Here is a 17,152-nt window from a genome sequence, read left to right on the forward strand (position 1 = left end):
CCTTCCAAATGTAGGGAGACCAGAATTGCATGCAATATTCCAATCATGGCCAAACCAATGTCCTGTACAGCCGCAACTAGACCTCCCAACTCCTTTACTCAATGCACCAACCAATAAAGGAAAGCATACCAAACACCTTCTTCACTATCCTATATACCTGTGACTCCACTTTCAAGGAATTATGAACCTGCACGCCAAGGTCTCTTTGTTCAGCAACACTCCTCAAGGCCATACCATTAAGTGTATAAGTCCTGCCCTGATTTGCCTTTCCAAAATGTAGCACCTCACATGTATCTAAATTAAATACCATCTGCCACTCCTCAGCCCATTGTAATCTGACGTAACCTTCTTCGTTGTCCACTACACCTCCAATTTTGGTGTCATCTGCAAACTTACTAACCATGCCTCCTTTGTTCACATCCAAATAATTTATAAAAATGACAAAAGACAGTGGACCCGGCACCGATCCTTGTGGCACTCCACTGGTCACAGGCCTCCAGTCTGAAAAACAATTCTCCATCACCACTCTCTATCTTCTACCTTTGAGCCAGTTCTATATCCAAATGGCGAGTTCTCCCTTTATTCCATGTGATCTAACCTTGCTAACCAGTCTCCCATGGGGAACCTTGTCGAACGCCTTACTAAAGTCCATATAGATCATGTCCACTGCACTGCCCTCATCAATGCTATTCGTTCTTTCTTTAAAAAATTCAATCAAGTTCGTGAGACACCATTTCCCACGCACAAAGTCATGTTGACTATCCTTAATCAATCCTTGCCTTTCCGAATACATGCAAGTCCTCAGGATTCCCTCCAACAACTTACTCACCACTGATGTCAGGCCCACCAGTCCAGAGTTCCCTGGTTTTTACTTAACATCTTTCTTAAATAGTGACACCACATTAGCCAACCTCCAGTCATCCAGCACCTCGCCTGTGGTTATCAATAATACAAATATCTCAGCAAGAGGTCCAGCAATCACTTTCCTAGTTTCCCACAGGTTACACCTGATCGGGTCCCAGGATTAATTCACCTTGGCATTTTTGATTAGGGATAAAATTATGGCTGTTTTTAGGGTGGATATTCTTAGGAATACATCCAGGGAAGTTATTGGGTGGAAGAGAGAAATAAGAAAGGAATGGTCACCTTATTGGGATTGTGCTATAGATCCCCCAATAGTCAGCGGGAAATTGCAAAACAAATTTGTAAGGAGATCTCAGTTATTTGTAAAAATAATAGGATGTTAGTTGTAGGGGACTTTAACTTTCCAAACATTGACTGGGACAGCTATAGTGTTAATGGCATGGATAGAGAGGAATTTGTTAAGTGTGTACAAGAAAATTTTCTGATTCAGTATGTGGATGTACCTACTGGAGACTCTTGCACCCACTGCCTTCTCTCCTACCTTTCCTGGCAGTAACCCATCTACCTGACTGTATCTTTGATGTATCTCCCTCCCTGCAACTGCCATCCATCACACCCGTAGCTCCTGTAAATTCCTCATTGCCTCTAACTGCTGCTCCATGAGATCCAAAAGGATTCATAACCAAACACTTCCTGCAGACATAATCATTGGTAGCATGGAAACACTCCCTAATATCCCACATCCAACAGGAAGACAACATTACGATACTAAAGGCCACCTTTGTATCTTAACAATCCACAGACTGAGAAAATAGCACTGTCTTACTGCTCTAAAAATACTGTTTCAGGCTAGTTTAGTACCTATTTTTAAAGTTTAATGAAGAGACAGATATCAATAACAACATGTAATAAAAAGAAACCATGCTCTATTCAAGAAAAACAGTAAGGATATACTTCAAACAGTCACTTAGCTGCTCCCCAGCTGTGAGCTCCCACACACAGGTTTCTCCAAGGTCCGTTGTGAATTTCGCTGTTTGTTTATTTTTCTTAGGATAATTCAAATGTCCAGAGATACTTGAAACCAGACAGCAGCAATGCAGGTTACTGTTGGGTCAGACAGCAGTGTAGGTTTATTTCTGCATATGAATCACTGACCATGTGGTCGCTGTCTTTGTTTCCATTCCTCTTTTTCAAAGTACCATCATTTGTTCTTTTTTTCCCAAAGTTCCAAAACAATGCAACAACTTATCAAACAGTAATCACTGCTCCTGAAATTCCAGGAAATCAGCTTTAACACTGAAAACACTTCAAAAAAGGAACAGCTCTTAGAGCCACAATTTTTTCCCATCCCCCATCTTGGATTACCCAGGATATCATTCTCATTTCAGATATGAATACTTCATTGTACATGCGAATATTTTATGTGGACTGATACACACTTTGATTTTTATAGTGGTGATCAATGTGTCACCTACTCTACTCCTTACAATTAAGTTTCTGTCCATAAACCCTCAATGTTGGCATTCATCCCTTAAATATGAAGCATCACAAAATTCCATTCTGGGAATTATAATATCCTTCATACATATCATAACTCATTTAAGAGGATTTAGCCTAAAATAGGTAAAATATGTAACCTAAAAAAGTTTTTATTAAACATATCATTAGCATTGTGTAGAATTTGCCCTAAAATTCTGAAGTGAGAAATCAAATGGCAAGATTCAATTTTGCTTAATTTATTTCTCAAATTTCATTTGTCACTTACCTAATGTCTCTGTATATGAAGCCTTCCATTCTCCAACAGGACAATAGCTGTTTATTTTAAACACAACGAATATCGAGTTGTCAGTACTCCTCAAAACAGGTGGCATTTTTGCACCACAGAACTGGCCTAAAAGTGGTGCAAGAGTGTTCGAACCATCATAGACAGCCACATAGGTCAAGGCGCATGCTGATGAAGCGTCAATGTCAAATTCATTGAATCTAAAGAAGAAAATTCTTACATTATCACAACACTTAAGTATGATCTTACATTACATTAGCAATTTTCGCTATATTTAACAATTACCATTTGATAGCTGGCTTGATTAAATATCTAAACTGCCTTACTCATGTTTGTCACAACAAGCCTAAAATTGTTTCATGGGATACTCAAGTACAAATCTATTCATTTGAAATGGCTTCATGCCAAGCATTGGAGGTATTGGAGAAGGTCCACTAGGTTGCTACTGGAAATAGAAGAATTTTTTTTATGAGGACTGGTTGAATAGGTTGAGCCTGTGTTCATTGGAGTATAGAAGAATGGGATTGAAACGTACAAGATTCCTAGGGGATTGACAGGGTAGATATGTAAAAGTTGTTAACTCTTGTGGGAGAGTCCAGGACCAGAGGGCATAATCTCAGAATAAAGGGTCACCCATTAGAGACGGAGATTAGGACAAATTGCTTCTCTGAGAGGGTACTGAATCTGTGGAATTCTTTACCACAGAGATCTGTTGAGGCTGGCTTATTAAATATATTCAAGGCTGAAATAAAATTTTAATCAGTAAGGGAGGAATAGGCAGGAAAGTGAAATTGAGGAGCATCAGATCAGCCATGATCTCATTGAATAACAGAGTAGATTCAATGGGCTGAATGGCCTACTTCTGCTCCTATATCTTAAAGACTTAGGCCTCTGCCAGAATAAATTGAAAACAAGCCTCAGACATTATTAAATATTTGCATACTACCATCAGTGTTATGATCTAACATAAAAGCAAAATGTTGAAGATGCTGAAAATCCGATTTAAAAACAGAAAGGCTGTAAAAGTCCAATAGGTCTACCTCTCTTCAGGTCTGAAGAAGAATCACGTTGAAACTTGAAATGTTACTGCTGTATCAGTCTCCACTGATGCTGTCGGATCTGCTGAGTTTCTCCAGCATTTTCTGTTTTTGTTTCTGAACTGACTTGTTCAGTTCTGAGAGTCTAGCTACATAACTTAGAGCTCCAAATTTTGAAACTGTTCTAGCTACTCAAAGTGTATTTTGTTAGAAAGCTGTATTAATAAAGAAAGATTTTCTTTTGTTTAATATGTCATACCACAGATACGATGGTCAAAGTAAAGTCTTCATATACCTACTGGACCATAGGGCTGATCTCTCATAAGAGTAAAAAGTGAGGTTTGCAGATGCTGGAGATCAGAGCTGAAAATGTGTTGCTGGTTAAAGCACAGCAGGTTAGGCAGCATCTAAGGAACAGGAAATTCGACGTTTCCTGATGAAGGGCTCTGGCCCGAAACGTCGAATTTCCTGTTCCTTGGATGCTGCCTAACCTGCTGTGCTTTAACCAGCAACACATTTTCAGCTCTGATCTCTCATAAGGCAGACCATAGGATCAAAAAGATATAGGGGCAGAAGTAGAACATTCAGCCCATGAAGTCTGCTCTGCCATTTGATCAAGGCTGATAGATTTCTCAACCCCATTCTTCTGCTTTATCCATATAACCCTTGATCCCTTTTACAACAAAGAACCTGTCTTGGTGGCATGGTAGCTCAGTGGTTAGCACTGCAGCCTCACAGCACCAGGATCCCAGGTTCGATTCCAGCCTCATGTGACTGTCTGTGTGGAGTTTGCACGTTCTCCCTGTGTCTGCTTGGGTTTCCTCCCACAATCCAAAAGTGTGCAGTCAGGTTAATTGGCCATGCGAAATTGCCCATAGTGTTAGGTGTATTAGTCAGGGGGAAATGGGTCTGGGTGGGTTACTCTTCTGAGGGTCGGTGTGGACTGGTTGGCCCGAAGGGCGTGTTTCCACACTGTAGGGAATCTAATCTCTATCTTAGAGACACTCAACAACTTAGCCTCCACAGCCTTCTGTGGCAGAGTTCCACAGGTTCACCACAGCCTGACTGAAGAAACTCCTCCTCGTCTCATTTCTAAATGGTCATCCCTTCACTCTGAGGCTGTGACCTCGGGTCCCCGTCTCTCCTACAAGTTGAAACATCCTCCCCCACATCCACTCTATCCAGGCCTCTCAGTATTTTGTAAGTTTCAATCAGATCCCTGTTCATCCTTCTAAATGTCATCGAGTACAGACCCAGAGTCCTCAACCATTCCTCACAATGACAAGTTCTTCATCTCTGGGATCATTCTTGTAAACCTCTCTGGTCCTGTCCCAAGGTCAGCACATCCTTCCAAGATATGGGGCTCAAGACTGCTCACAATATTCCAAATGTGGTCTGACCAGAGCCTTATACAATCTCAGTAGTACATCCCTACTGTTCAGATTTGGAGGTGCTAGTGTTGGACTGGGGTGTACAAAGTTAAAAATAACACAACACCAAGTTATAGTCCTACACATTTATTTGGAAGCACTAGCTTTCGGAGTGCTGCTCCTTCATCAGGTGGTTGTGGAATATAAGATCGTAAGACACAGAATTTATAGCATAAGTTTACAATGTGATGTAACTGAAATTATATATTGAAAAAGACCTGGATTGTTTGTCAAGTCTCTCATCTTTTAGAATGAATAGGTTGGTTTCATTTCTTTCATATGCAAATCACAGAACTTTCTTAAAGCTACATTCTCAAATGTACTTTAACAATTGGTGTCATGCCGACCAGATAATGCATTGAAGGTATGAGGTGCCCTGTGTGAGACTGTCTATACCACAATGGTCAGACTGATTCTAATTAAAAATCAGATTTACAGAATCTTACATGAATTCATGTAGTTGCAAATACAATTTCACCTCACACACTTAGATGTGTATGTGTGCGTTGGGGGGTGGTTATGAATATCTGCGAGAAGTGTGTGTATATGTGTGAGTGTGAGTGTAAAGGGGTATAAACCTGTGAGAGGGTGCCTGTGTGAGTGTGGGAGTGTATGTGTGAGCATATGAGAGAGAGCTTGTGTATAAGAGAGGGTCTGCATGAGTGCACGGGTCTGTAGGAGTGAGTGTGTGTATGTGTGTCTGTTGGATTGTGTGTGTGTGTGTGTGTGTGTGTGTGTGTGTGTGTGTGTGTGTGTGTGTGTGTGTGTATATATATATATAGTGCATTGGGGTCACCTGTAGTGTAACATGAACCCTCTGATTGGCCACTTTGCGTTGTTGCCTGTCCTGATGTCTGCCTTGGAGGATGATCACCAGAAGGTCAGAGGTTGAATGTCCCAGACCGCCAAGCTGCACGACGTCTTCAGCACCCCTGCCCTGGTCACGGGCAGACGGGTCTATCCGCTCGAGGATAGATTACCTGTTTGTGTCCCGAACGCTCTCGGTCAGATCCACCGATGTCAAGCCGGTGTTCTTCTCTGACCACTGCCTCCTGCTGGACTGTCACCTACAGGACGAGCAGCGGGCGGGTAAGGGAACGTGGAAGCTGAACACAAAGCTGTTGACCCCGGGAAACATTGAGGAGCTCAAGAGGGACTACGCAGGTTGGAGAACCGTGAAGCCCCTCTTTGAGTCTCCAGCAGACTGGTGGGAAACAGTTAAAGGGAACATCAAGAGGTTCTTCATCATTAAAGGTGTTCAGGAGGCGAGAGAGAGGCAGGGAAAACTGTCCCAGCTCCAGGAAAGTATGCAGAACCTGCTCCTGCTGCAGACGATGGGGGTCGATGTCACGGAGGACCTCAAGGAGGTGAAGGGCCAGCAAGCCTCGCTCTTTTCCTCGGAGGCTTCCAAGATAATCTTCCGGTCCAGGGTCCGCTCGGTGGAGCAGGACGAGACATGCTCACGTTTCTTCTTCCAGAAGGTGCACAAAGAGAGCTCTGTGCTCAGCAGCCTGAAGGAAGAAGATGGCTCGATAACGTCATCTCAGGCTGACGTCATGAGGATCAGTAAATCCTTCTATGCCAGTCTGTATGACGCGAAGCCGACCGACAGCGCGGCCTCCCAGTCGTTCCTGTCGTCTATCACGGAGGTCTTAGACGACAGAACACGCGAGAGGCTGGACCAGCCGCTATCTCTGGACGAGCTGACCAAGGCCCTCGAGTCCTTCGAAAAGAATAAAACTCCCGGAAGCGACGGCTTACCGGTCGAGCTCTATTCCGCTCTGTGGGACTTGATTGGCCAGGACCTGCTGGAGGTGTATGTCAGTATGCTTCAGGGTACCATGAGCGAATCCATGAGGAAAGGCATCATCACCCTCATCTACAAGCGGAAGGGGGAGAGGGAGGAACTCAAAAATTGGAGACCGATCACACTGTTGAATGCGGATTACAAAATCCTGTCAAAGGTAATCGCCAACCGGGTCAGGTCTGCTCTGGGGTCGGTGATTCACCCCGACCAAACCTGTGCTGTGCCGGGCAGGAAGATCGCTGAGAGTCTCGCACTCCTCAGAGATACGATCGCCTACGTGCAGGACAGAGGGTTGGATGCCTGCCTGATCAGCCTGGACCAGGAGAAAGCCTTTGACAGGATATCACACAGGTATATGAGAGATGTTCTCTCCAAAATGGGCTTTGGGGAGGGAATCTGCAATTGGATCAGACTGCTCTACACCAACATCGTCAGTGCAGTCTCAATCAATCAATGGGTGGGAATCAGATAGCTTCCCAGTCAGATCTGGAGTCAGGCAGGGCTGCCCTCTCTCTCCTGCCTTGTTTGTGTGCTGCATAGAGCCATTTGCCGAGTCCATCAGGAAGGATGCGATCCTGAGAGGGGTGACTATTCCGGGCAGCGGGGGCCTGCAGGTTAAGGCCTCCCTGTACATGGATGACGTCGCCGTTTTCTGCTCGGATCCGCTGTCCATGCGCAGACTCATGTGCATTTGTGACCAGTTCGAACGGGCCTCGGGGGCCAAGGTAAACCGAGGCAAGAGTGAGGCCATGCTCTTCGGGAACTGGGCCGACCAATCCTCTATCCCCTTCACCGTCAGGACCGACCACCTGAAGGTGCTGGATATTTGGTTCGGGGGGGCTGGGGCGTGCGCCAGGTCTTGGGAGGAGCGTATCAGTAAAGTGAGGCAGAAACTGGGCAGATGGAGGCTACGGTCGCTCTCCATCACGGGAAAAAACCTGGTCATCAGGTGTGAGGCACTGTCATTGCTGTTGTACGTGGCACAGGTCTGGCCTATTCCCAGAACCTGCGCCGCTGCAGTCACCCGGGCCATCTTCCAGTTCGTATGGAGTTCAAAGATGGACCGGGTCCGAAGGGACTCGCTATACAAAGATCTGGGCAACGGGGGAAAAAATACACCCAATGCCACCCTCACCCTGATGGCCACCTTTGTGTGTGGCTGCATCAAGCTGTGCGTGGATCCCCGGTACGCAAACACCAAGTGTCACTACGTACTGAGGTTCTACCTGTCCCCGGTGTTGCGAAGGATGGGCCTGGCCTCGCTGCCGCGGAACGCTCCGAGTAGTTGGACCGTTCCGTACCACCTGTCCTTCGTGGAGAAATTTTTGAAGAAAAACACCTTTGACCACAAGTCCATCAGGAAGTGGTCAGCACATAGCATCCTTGAGACCTTTCGGGAAAAGGAGAGGGTGGATCCTGTCAAGTGGTTCCCTGAGCAGACTGTCAAAGCAATTTGGCAGAATGCCTCATCGCCAGAACTTTCCAACAAGCACCAAGACATGGCTTGGCTGGTGGTGAGAAGGGCTCTACCTGTGAGATCATTTATGCACGCCCGGACTCTCAGCCGCACCGCACGCTGCCCTCGAAGCGGCTGCAGGGGGGAAGAGACTGTCACACACCTCCTTCTGGAATGTGCCTATGCAGAGGAAATCTGGAGAGGAATGCAGTGGTATTTGTTGAGGTTCGTCCCGAGCAGCGCCGTGACGCGGGACTCCGTGCTCTACGGCCTGTTCCCCGGGACACACACCGAGACGAACATCAACTGCGCCTGGAGGATCATCAACTCGGTGAAGGACGCTCTCTGGGTGGTCCGAAACCTGTTGATCTTCCAGCTGAAGGAGTTGACCCTGACTGAGTGTTGCAGACTGGCACATTCCAAGGTCCAGCACTACGTGTTGAGGGACGCGCTGAAGCTTGGGGCAGCTGCCGCCAAGGCGCGGTGGGGAAAGACCACCGTTTAACATCTGCCTGTCTAAAGAAGATCAGGGGGCCCTGCAGTCATTTGGGCTCTGCTGATGCCTCAGCTCAATATGTGAGTGAGAAATGCACAGATCTGTATGTAATAATGAAAATTCTGAGCTGTGTATGTAAATGTTGACATATGTATGGAATTATGAAATGTACAGTGTATCAAATATTTTATGAATATTTTATGAATAAAGTACATTTTTGAAATTAAAAAAAAGAATGTCCCAGACCACTGAAGTGTTCTCTGATTGGGAGGGAACATTCCTTTCTGTTGATTGTTGTGTATTGTCCATTCATCCATTGCCGTAGCCTCTGCTCGGTCTCACCAATGCACCATGCCTTGAGGCATTCTTGCCTGCAGTGTATGAGATAGACAACGCTGGCTGAGGCACATGAGTACCTGCCACGTACGTGGTGGGAGGTATCCTCATGCGTAATGGTGGTATCCCTGTCGACACTCTGACATGTCTTGCAGTGTCTACTGTGACAAGATTGTGTGGTATTATCCTGGAAGCCAGGCAGTTTGCTACAAACAATGATCTGTTTGAGGTTTTGTGGCTGTTTTAAGGTGAGAAATGGAGGCATGGGGAGGATCTTGGCGAGGTGCTCATCTTCAAAGATAATGTATTGCTGTTCGTGAAGAACATGGTGTCGTTTTTCAGCTCCTGGGAAGTACTGGACCATGAAGGGTACCCTGTCGATTGCAGCTCGTGTTTGTCTCCTGAGAAGGTCATTGTATTTTTTCGCTGTGGCACGTCGGAACTGGCGGTCGTTGAGTTGAGCATCACGCCCTGTTCTTATGAGTGCATCCTTGAGTACTTCCAGGTGCCCATCATGCTCCTCTTCATCTGAACAGATCCTGTGTATGCATAGGGCTTGTCCACAGAAGATGGTTGTTTAAAATGTTTCAGGTGGAAGCTAGAAAAGTGTAGCATCATGAGGTTATCTGTGGGTTTGTGGTAGAGTGAGGTGCTGAGGTGCCCATCCTTGATGGAGAAGCAGGTGTCCAAGAATAAGGCAGATACTAAAGAGTAGTCCATGATTTCCAGTCTTCTTGAAATGAATGCTGACATTGAATTTGCTGTTCTAACTGCCAAGTGAACATACAAGTTAACCTTCAGAGAATCCTGAACCACAGCTCCTAAGTCCCTTTGGGCTTCAAATGTTCAAAGCTTTTACTTATTTAGAAAACAATCTAAGCCTCTATTCTTCCTTACAAAATGTGTAACTTCACACTTTCCCACATTGTATTCCATCTGTCGTTTCTTTGCCCACTCTCCTAGCCTGTCCAAGTCCTTCTGCAGTCTCTCCACTTCCTCAACACTCCTATCCCTCCACCTATCTTTGTGTCATCTGCAAACTTAGCCACCTGCTCCCCATGTTCCTTGATCATTACTTTAAATGTAACTATCTCAATCCATCTTTTCTACTTACACTATTCTCTCCATCTGCTGCCCTTATTAACCCTACAAAATGATACCTCTTAAAATATCATGGTTCTTTCTTCATGGGAAATGTATTGGAATATGTGTGGACAATTACATAATGTTAGCCAATGCAACATACAAATGCCAGGCAATGACCATCTCCAATAAGAGACAATCTAATCATCACTCCTTGACAGTCAATGGTGTTACCATCACTGAATCTCCAACTATCAATATCCTGGGGGTTACCATTGACCAGAAACTCAACTGGACTTACTACATAAACATAGTAGCTATGGATCAGAGGCAAGAATACTCACTTCCTGACTCCCAAGATGTGACCACCATCTACAAGGCACAAATCAGGAGTGTGATGGAATACTCCCCACTTGCCTGGAGGAGTGCGGCACCAACAACATTCAAGAAGCTTAACACCATCCAAAATTGGCATCTCATCAATAAGCCTCTATTCCCTCCACCACTGAGACTCACTAGCAGCAGTATGTGATATCGACAAAATGCAGTGTGGAAATCCTCAGACAGCAGCTTTCAAACTCATGACCATCTAGAAGGACAAGGGCAGCAGATGTGGGAACACCACTACCTCCAAGTCACTCACCATCCTAACTTGGAAGTACTTCGTTGTTGCAAGGTCAAAAACCTGCAATTTTTTCTCTAATAGCATTGAGGGTTCAAGAAGGCACCTTACCATCAACTTCTCCAAGACAACTAGAGTTGGGGAAATAAATGCTGTCCAGCCAGTGATGTCCCCAACCCATGAGTGCCCCAACGTTGAATCACTGCATTAAAAACAATTGACATAACAATATAGCAACTAATAGTGCTATTGAAGATTGTCTAAATACTTTGCATTTACTTTGTATAATGTTCCTGAGCCCCCAGCAGGGTTTCATTTCCTTCATGGGCTCTACCCTAGCAAGCTTGTTGTGCTTGTGTGCTGACTTTGTGATCCACGTATGAGCACACCAAATCCCTCCGCACATCAACATCTACAATTCTCAAACCTTTTAAAAGCATTCTGCTTTTCCACTGTTATGGCCAAAGTGAATAATCTTGTATGTTCCCAGATTATCCTCCATTCAACAGTTAATTTCTCACTTATTTAATCTTGGTGTATATCTTTTCAGTTTATTTGCATCCACCTTGCAGCTTACATTCCCAGCTAGCAGTGTATATTCTCTGCAAACCCATATACAATATATCTGTCTCTTTTTCCAAGAGATTAACATACAATCTAAACAGCTGAGGCCCTGGCACTGACCTTTGCCACACTCTTAACACTTACAGCTTGCCAAATGAACGCCACATTTATCTCTTATCTTTGCATTCATCCATTAACCAAACTTCTTTCAATGTCAACCTATTACCCCAACTCCATGAGTACTTATTTTGTGTATTGACCTTTAGTGTAAGACCTCATATCATCAGATTGTGTGGTTCAGTTAATGCTTTGATTAACTTGTTTTAAAATACAGCAGGCACTTTTACACTAATACACACAATACTCTTAACACCTAAACGAATCAATGCATTATTTATTGTCACGTATATCTTGAAGACACAGTAAAAAGTGTTCTCTTGCCACAAATCAGCACCATTTTGATTACAATAAGGATAAAAAGAAATTACATAAATAAGAGTTCATCTTCTGTTCAAATTGGGCCTCAAGCATGACTTCAGGGCTTCTGCAAGGTGTTCTGGTCCTCTAGGAATCCCAATCTGGGAACAGAAGCAATGACACCAATGCCCTAGGAGACCCTGGCTCTGCTGCCAACATAGCCAAGAGTCCATGCTCTTGGCCTCTGGCTGCTAGGAGTCCAGGCTCTCCGCTTACCATCACCATCAGGAGTCCAGGCTCTGGGCCTATGGCCCCCCACGGTCGAGGCTCCGGGCACTGTCACTATCACCAGAAGTCCTAGTCTATACTGCTGACACTGCAGCCTTCACCCCCACCAATGCTGCAGCCACCGACGACCAACAATGCTCTACCTCGAAGATGAAGAAGAAGGGAAGAAGAAAAGAAAAAAGACAAAGAGTACATAGAGAAAACGATCCTGTCAACCTGGAGTGGATGGGTTCCAATGAACCCAAACACTATTTACTGAGCCAGCCCCATCTTGGAGAATGTTTCACTGTGTAAAAATCAAAGGCTTCAATAATTGAAGAATATTTCCCTGCCTACTCCATCCAATAATTAACTGAGACAGAAAATCTAAAATCCATGTCAACAATTTGGTAGTTGATCTCTGTTGCAACAACTTGAAAGAACACAACAACTTGTCTTTTGTCAGGGAACAGAAATCAGCTAGAACTCTTGTTTCTAAATCAACATAGTATAATGTCTTACTAAAAATGCCCATATAATAATGAGATGAGGAAAAGATTGGGCTTGAATACAATCCTAGTGTATGTGAATACTTGATGGAACTTATTATTAATGTTTAGTGATTGTCACACATTAGAGAAAGTGAAGACTGCAGATGTTGGAGATCAGAGTCAAAAAAGTGTGGTGGCTGGAAAAGCACAGCTGATCAGGCAGCATCTAAGGAGCAGGAAAATCAATGTTCTGAGCGTAAGCTCTTTATTAGGAATGTGAGCTAATGCGTGAAATGTCAACTCTCCTGCTCCTCAGATCCTGGCTGATCAGCTGTGCTTTTCCAGTATCACACGTTTTTACTCTGGCTGTCACACACGAATGGTGGCCATGCCAGCAAGGTATCAGAGTAGTTACCATGCAACCCCATCCCAAACAAAGGATGAGAATTCTTTTCAACAGAGTACAAAATACATAAAGAGGAATATTTCTATACTTACTTCAATTTAACAATCCTGTTCTTTCCAACAGTGATGCTATATGTACAATTTATGATGTGGTTTTCAATGCATGAGTAAGTTGGGCTGCTGATAATGCCACTTGGTCCCTGAAATGAATCTCCACAGGCTTAAAACAAAGAACCACAGATACAATGAGCAAAGTTATGGATGATTACTTAAGTTGAAAAAGCAATTAAAATATACCTGCATTAATCTCATTGTCATCAGCGTAACTACACAAGGAGGCCAGACGGAATGGAGTGCTGACCAAGAATGAATACACACCACTGCTCTTAATACTGAACATAGTTCTGCACTTATCAATAATATATATAAACTGTACTTTAAAATTTAATAGTTAAATAAAGATTGTTTATTTTTTATACTAGTAATGCTTCTTGAATCTGAAGAGATTCAACAAATAATTTGATTCTTTTTATGAAGTATTAGGAGAAGGAATTGGAAAAGGAATAATTGTTGGTCAGAAACATGGTGGAATTGAACTTCCGCATGTCTGACATCCAACAGTTAAATCCACTGATTGTGTAATAGAAACATTTGGCACAGCACACAACTCCACAGTGTCCAATCAATAGATATTATGGTAATAAGTAATAGCAATCAAAATAATACCAGAAAATTCATGTTTTTTGCAATTACCTTTTAATTGTTGAATGATACACGTGATGTGCCAAAATGAGAATAAAAACTTTAAGCTATATCATTCTATTGGCCATGTAATGTGACATTGTTTATTTTTCCATGAAGATTACCATTGTGCATCAGGGCGGCACAGTGGCTCAGTGGTTAGCACTGCTGCCTCACAGCACCAGGGTCCCAGGTTCGATTTTAGCCTCAGGCGACTGTCTGTCTTTGTGGAGTTTGCATATTCTCCCTGTGTCGGTATGGGTTTCCTTCAGGTACTCTGGATTCCTCCCACAGTCCAAAGATGTGCAGGTCAGGTGAATTGGCCATGCTAAATTGCCCATAGTGTTGGGTGCATTGGTCAGAGTGGGATGTGTCTGGGTGGGTTGATTTTTGGAGGGTCGGTGTGGACTGGTTGGGCCAAAGGGCCTGTTTCCACACTGTAGGGAATCTATCTATCTAAATCTTTCTCAAAATACAACATTGCTTCAAAGGATATAGTCTGTTGACCTAATATGGTCTGAATCTTAACAGCATTGGTGCAGGGCAAGCGCTTTCATTTGGAAGCCAGCCAGGAAAATTAGAATCATCCCTTGGTAATACCTGTGCACCTGCTAATGGCTGTTGTCAGAGCAAAAATGGTGATAGCACTGGAATATCAAAAACTCAAACATCAGTTCCTCTATGACCAGCTGTCTTGAATATTACCAACACAGTGCAGCAACTAAGCATGTCTTCTTGATACCATCACCCAGTTTACAACTTCAACCATTAAAAGGATAATAGTTGCAGTGTATGCAAACACTACCATGTCCAAATTTTCTTAGCTGCAATTGTTCCGTAATATGTGCAGATTTAAAGATAAGATAAAAATAAAACACTTTTTGCAAAGATAATGCAATTCCCAATCATAACAGCAACAGAACAATAGTATGACATAATTACAATAACAAGTTCTAAACTGAACTACTCACAGATTGAATGGTAGTTGATCACAAATCCAGTTTTTGTGTAAACATGATTTGTTTTGAAAGCCAGTAGCACTGGGCCATAGCTACTGATTGGTGCTGGGGTTAAAAAACCACAAAGGGTAGCTATAGGATTCCCACTTGCTGTAGTTCCACGATATATCTTCAAACTGTCTTCCTCACAGCTAAAAAATCCTGTAAAGATTTGTGAAATTAAAATGAAGCATTAACTGAGGGTTATTTTGGATATCTTTCAAACCTTTTGCTTGCAATTTGTATGCAATATATTACTTATTTATGACAAGATCCACAATTTAAAATACAAGGATATAATTGATCAAAAAGCTTGATACCATACATGATAAAACATGTTACATTCATGATCGATAGAATGTCCAACATTTTAAACATCCCCTTCTTCCACAGTCCTTAAAGTATACACTATCCCCAACATCTACATTGCAATTTAGCATGGCTGGTGTGGCAAAACCTCTTCATCTCACAACCTCAAACTAGGAGGATAGGGGCAGCAGGTGCATGGGAATACCAGCTGCCAAGTTCTCCTCCAACTTCTGACTTCATACTACTGTTCTAACATCAACACTGAAGCTGAAACAGCTTATCTGACAGAATTAAGTGAATATTTACATCACATAAAGGCAACAGACCAAGAAAACATACTACAACTTTCTAAAAGGATAATCAAGTGGGCATACTAGTGGATCTACATTATGTTAAAAATGAAAATAAATCTATTGAATCAGAGCTTAATAATAACAACAATCAGATAAGCAAAATACTCATTAGCCATGTTATTTTTAGCTACCTTAAAGACATTTAAACCTGAAAACCTATTACTAATGGAAATATTTTCCTTATTGCTTTATTTCTGATAGGTGGCACTGTGTTTAACGGGAGCTGTCCTTCTACGATGGTTGAATAGAAAAACACAATTAGGACATCATGTGCAGTGCATGTGTTTTGCAACCTAATCTAAACCCTTCAATATTCACAACTACCAATGCACAGTGACAGCACTGTATACCATCTATAAGGTGTACGGTAATAATTGACCAGTGTTCACCAGCATCTTCCAAACTCCCTCCTACTACCACATGGAAGATCAAGAGCATCAGATACATGGGAATACCACCACCATCTGCAATATCCTTCCAAGACATACACCATCATGACTTAGGAACATAGGAACAGGAGTAGGTCATTCAGGTTGTCAGGCCTGCTCTACCATTTGTTGAAAAGTGTGGCACTGGAAAAGCACAGCAGGTCAGGCAGGAGAATCGATGGCTTGATGAAGGGATTATGCCCGAAACATCAATTCCCCTGCTCTTCAATGCTGCCCTACTTGAAGTGCTTTTCCAGCACCACATTTTTCAACTCTGACCTGCAGTCCTCACTTTCTCCCTGCTCTACCATTTGTTCTGACCACAATTGATTGAGTACCTCAATGCCTTTTAGCCGTGCCAACCCCAGAACCTTTTATACCATTGGCAATTGGAAATCTATCAAACTCTACTCTAAATATATCTAAAGACTGAGAGAAAATTTAAAACAATCACCACTCTCTTAGTAAAAGAACTTCGCCTCATCTTGATCCTAAATGTGAACGCTTTTATTTTAAACTGTGCCTGCTGGTTCTCGACTCCCAAGTGAGGGGAAACATCTAACTGGCTATTCCTTTATCCTAGTTTCAAGGTCACATGTCATTCTTTGAAATAATATGGGTCCAGTTTGTCCATTCTGGGGAGGTGATGATATAGTGGTAATGTCACGAGATTAGTAATCCAGAAATGTAGGCAAATGTTGTGGGGCCATAAGTTTGAATCCTACTATGGCCAACAGTGAAACTTAGACCGTAAGACATAGGAACAGAAGTAAGTCTGTGCTGCCATTCAATGAGATCAAGATTGATTTGATAATCCTCAACTCCACGTTCCTGCCTTAAATCATTATCTTTGATTCCCTTAATGATTAGAAATCTGTCTACCTCAGTCTTAAATATATTGAACAACAAGATCTTAACAGTCTTCTGCAGTAAAGAATTGCACAGATTCATCAACCTCTGGCTGAAAAAAAGCCTCTTCATCTCTTAAAATCCCACTTCATGTCTTAAACAATTGACTACTTACTATGAAACTATGCCCTCGGGTCCCAGGCTCTTGCACAAGGAAAAATGATCTCTCTGCAGCTCTGTATAAAGCATCCTAAGAATCTTACATGTTTCAATAAGCTATGTTCACCTTTAAAACTCCAATGAGCATAACCCCAATGTGCCCAAACTCTTATCATAAGAAAATTTCTCCCCACCCAGGATCAGCCGGGTAAACTTTCTCTGGAACACCTGCTATGTCAGTGTTCCCTTAGATAAGA

General features: G+C 43.1%; 1 protein-coding gene across 1 annotated transcript in view; it reads right to left on the reverse strand.

Annotated features, from left to right (window-relative positions):
* cubn (cubilin (intrinsic factor-cobalamin receptor)) overlaps positions 1 to 17,152 on the reverse strand; it is a 301,424-nt gene that overhangs the window by 67,568 nt on the left and 216,704 nt on the right. The window contains exons 43-45 of the mRNA XM_060825705.1: positions 14,771 to 14,959; positions 13,152 to 13,278; positions 2,630 to 2,847 (exon numbers count right to left, since the gene is read on the reverse strand). Of these exons, the coding sequence (XP_060681688.1) occupies positions 2,630 to 2,847; positions 13,152 to 13,278; positions 14,771 to 14,959 (534 nt within the window). The remainder of the gene's footprint in view (positions 1 to 2,629; positions 2,848 to 13,151; positions 13,279 to 14,770; positions 14,960 to 17,152) is intronic.

The sequence above is a fragment of the Hemiscyllium ocellatum genome, chromosome 5 (assembly GCF_020745735.1).
Source record: "Hemiscyllium ocellatum isolate sHemOce1 chromosome 5, sHemOce1.pat.X.cur, whole genome shotgun sequence".
NCBI classification, from domain to species: domain Eukaryota; kingdom Metazoa; phylum Chordata; class Chondrichthyes; order Orectolobiformes; family Hemiscylliidae; genus Hemiscyllium; species Hemiscyllium ocellatum.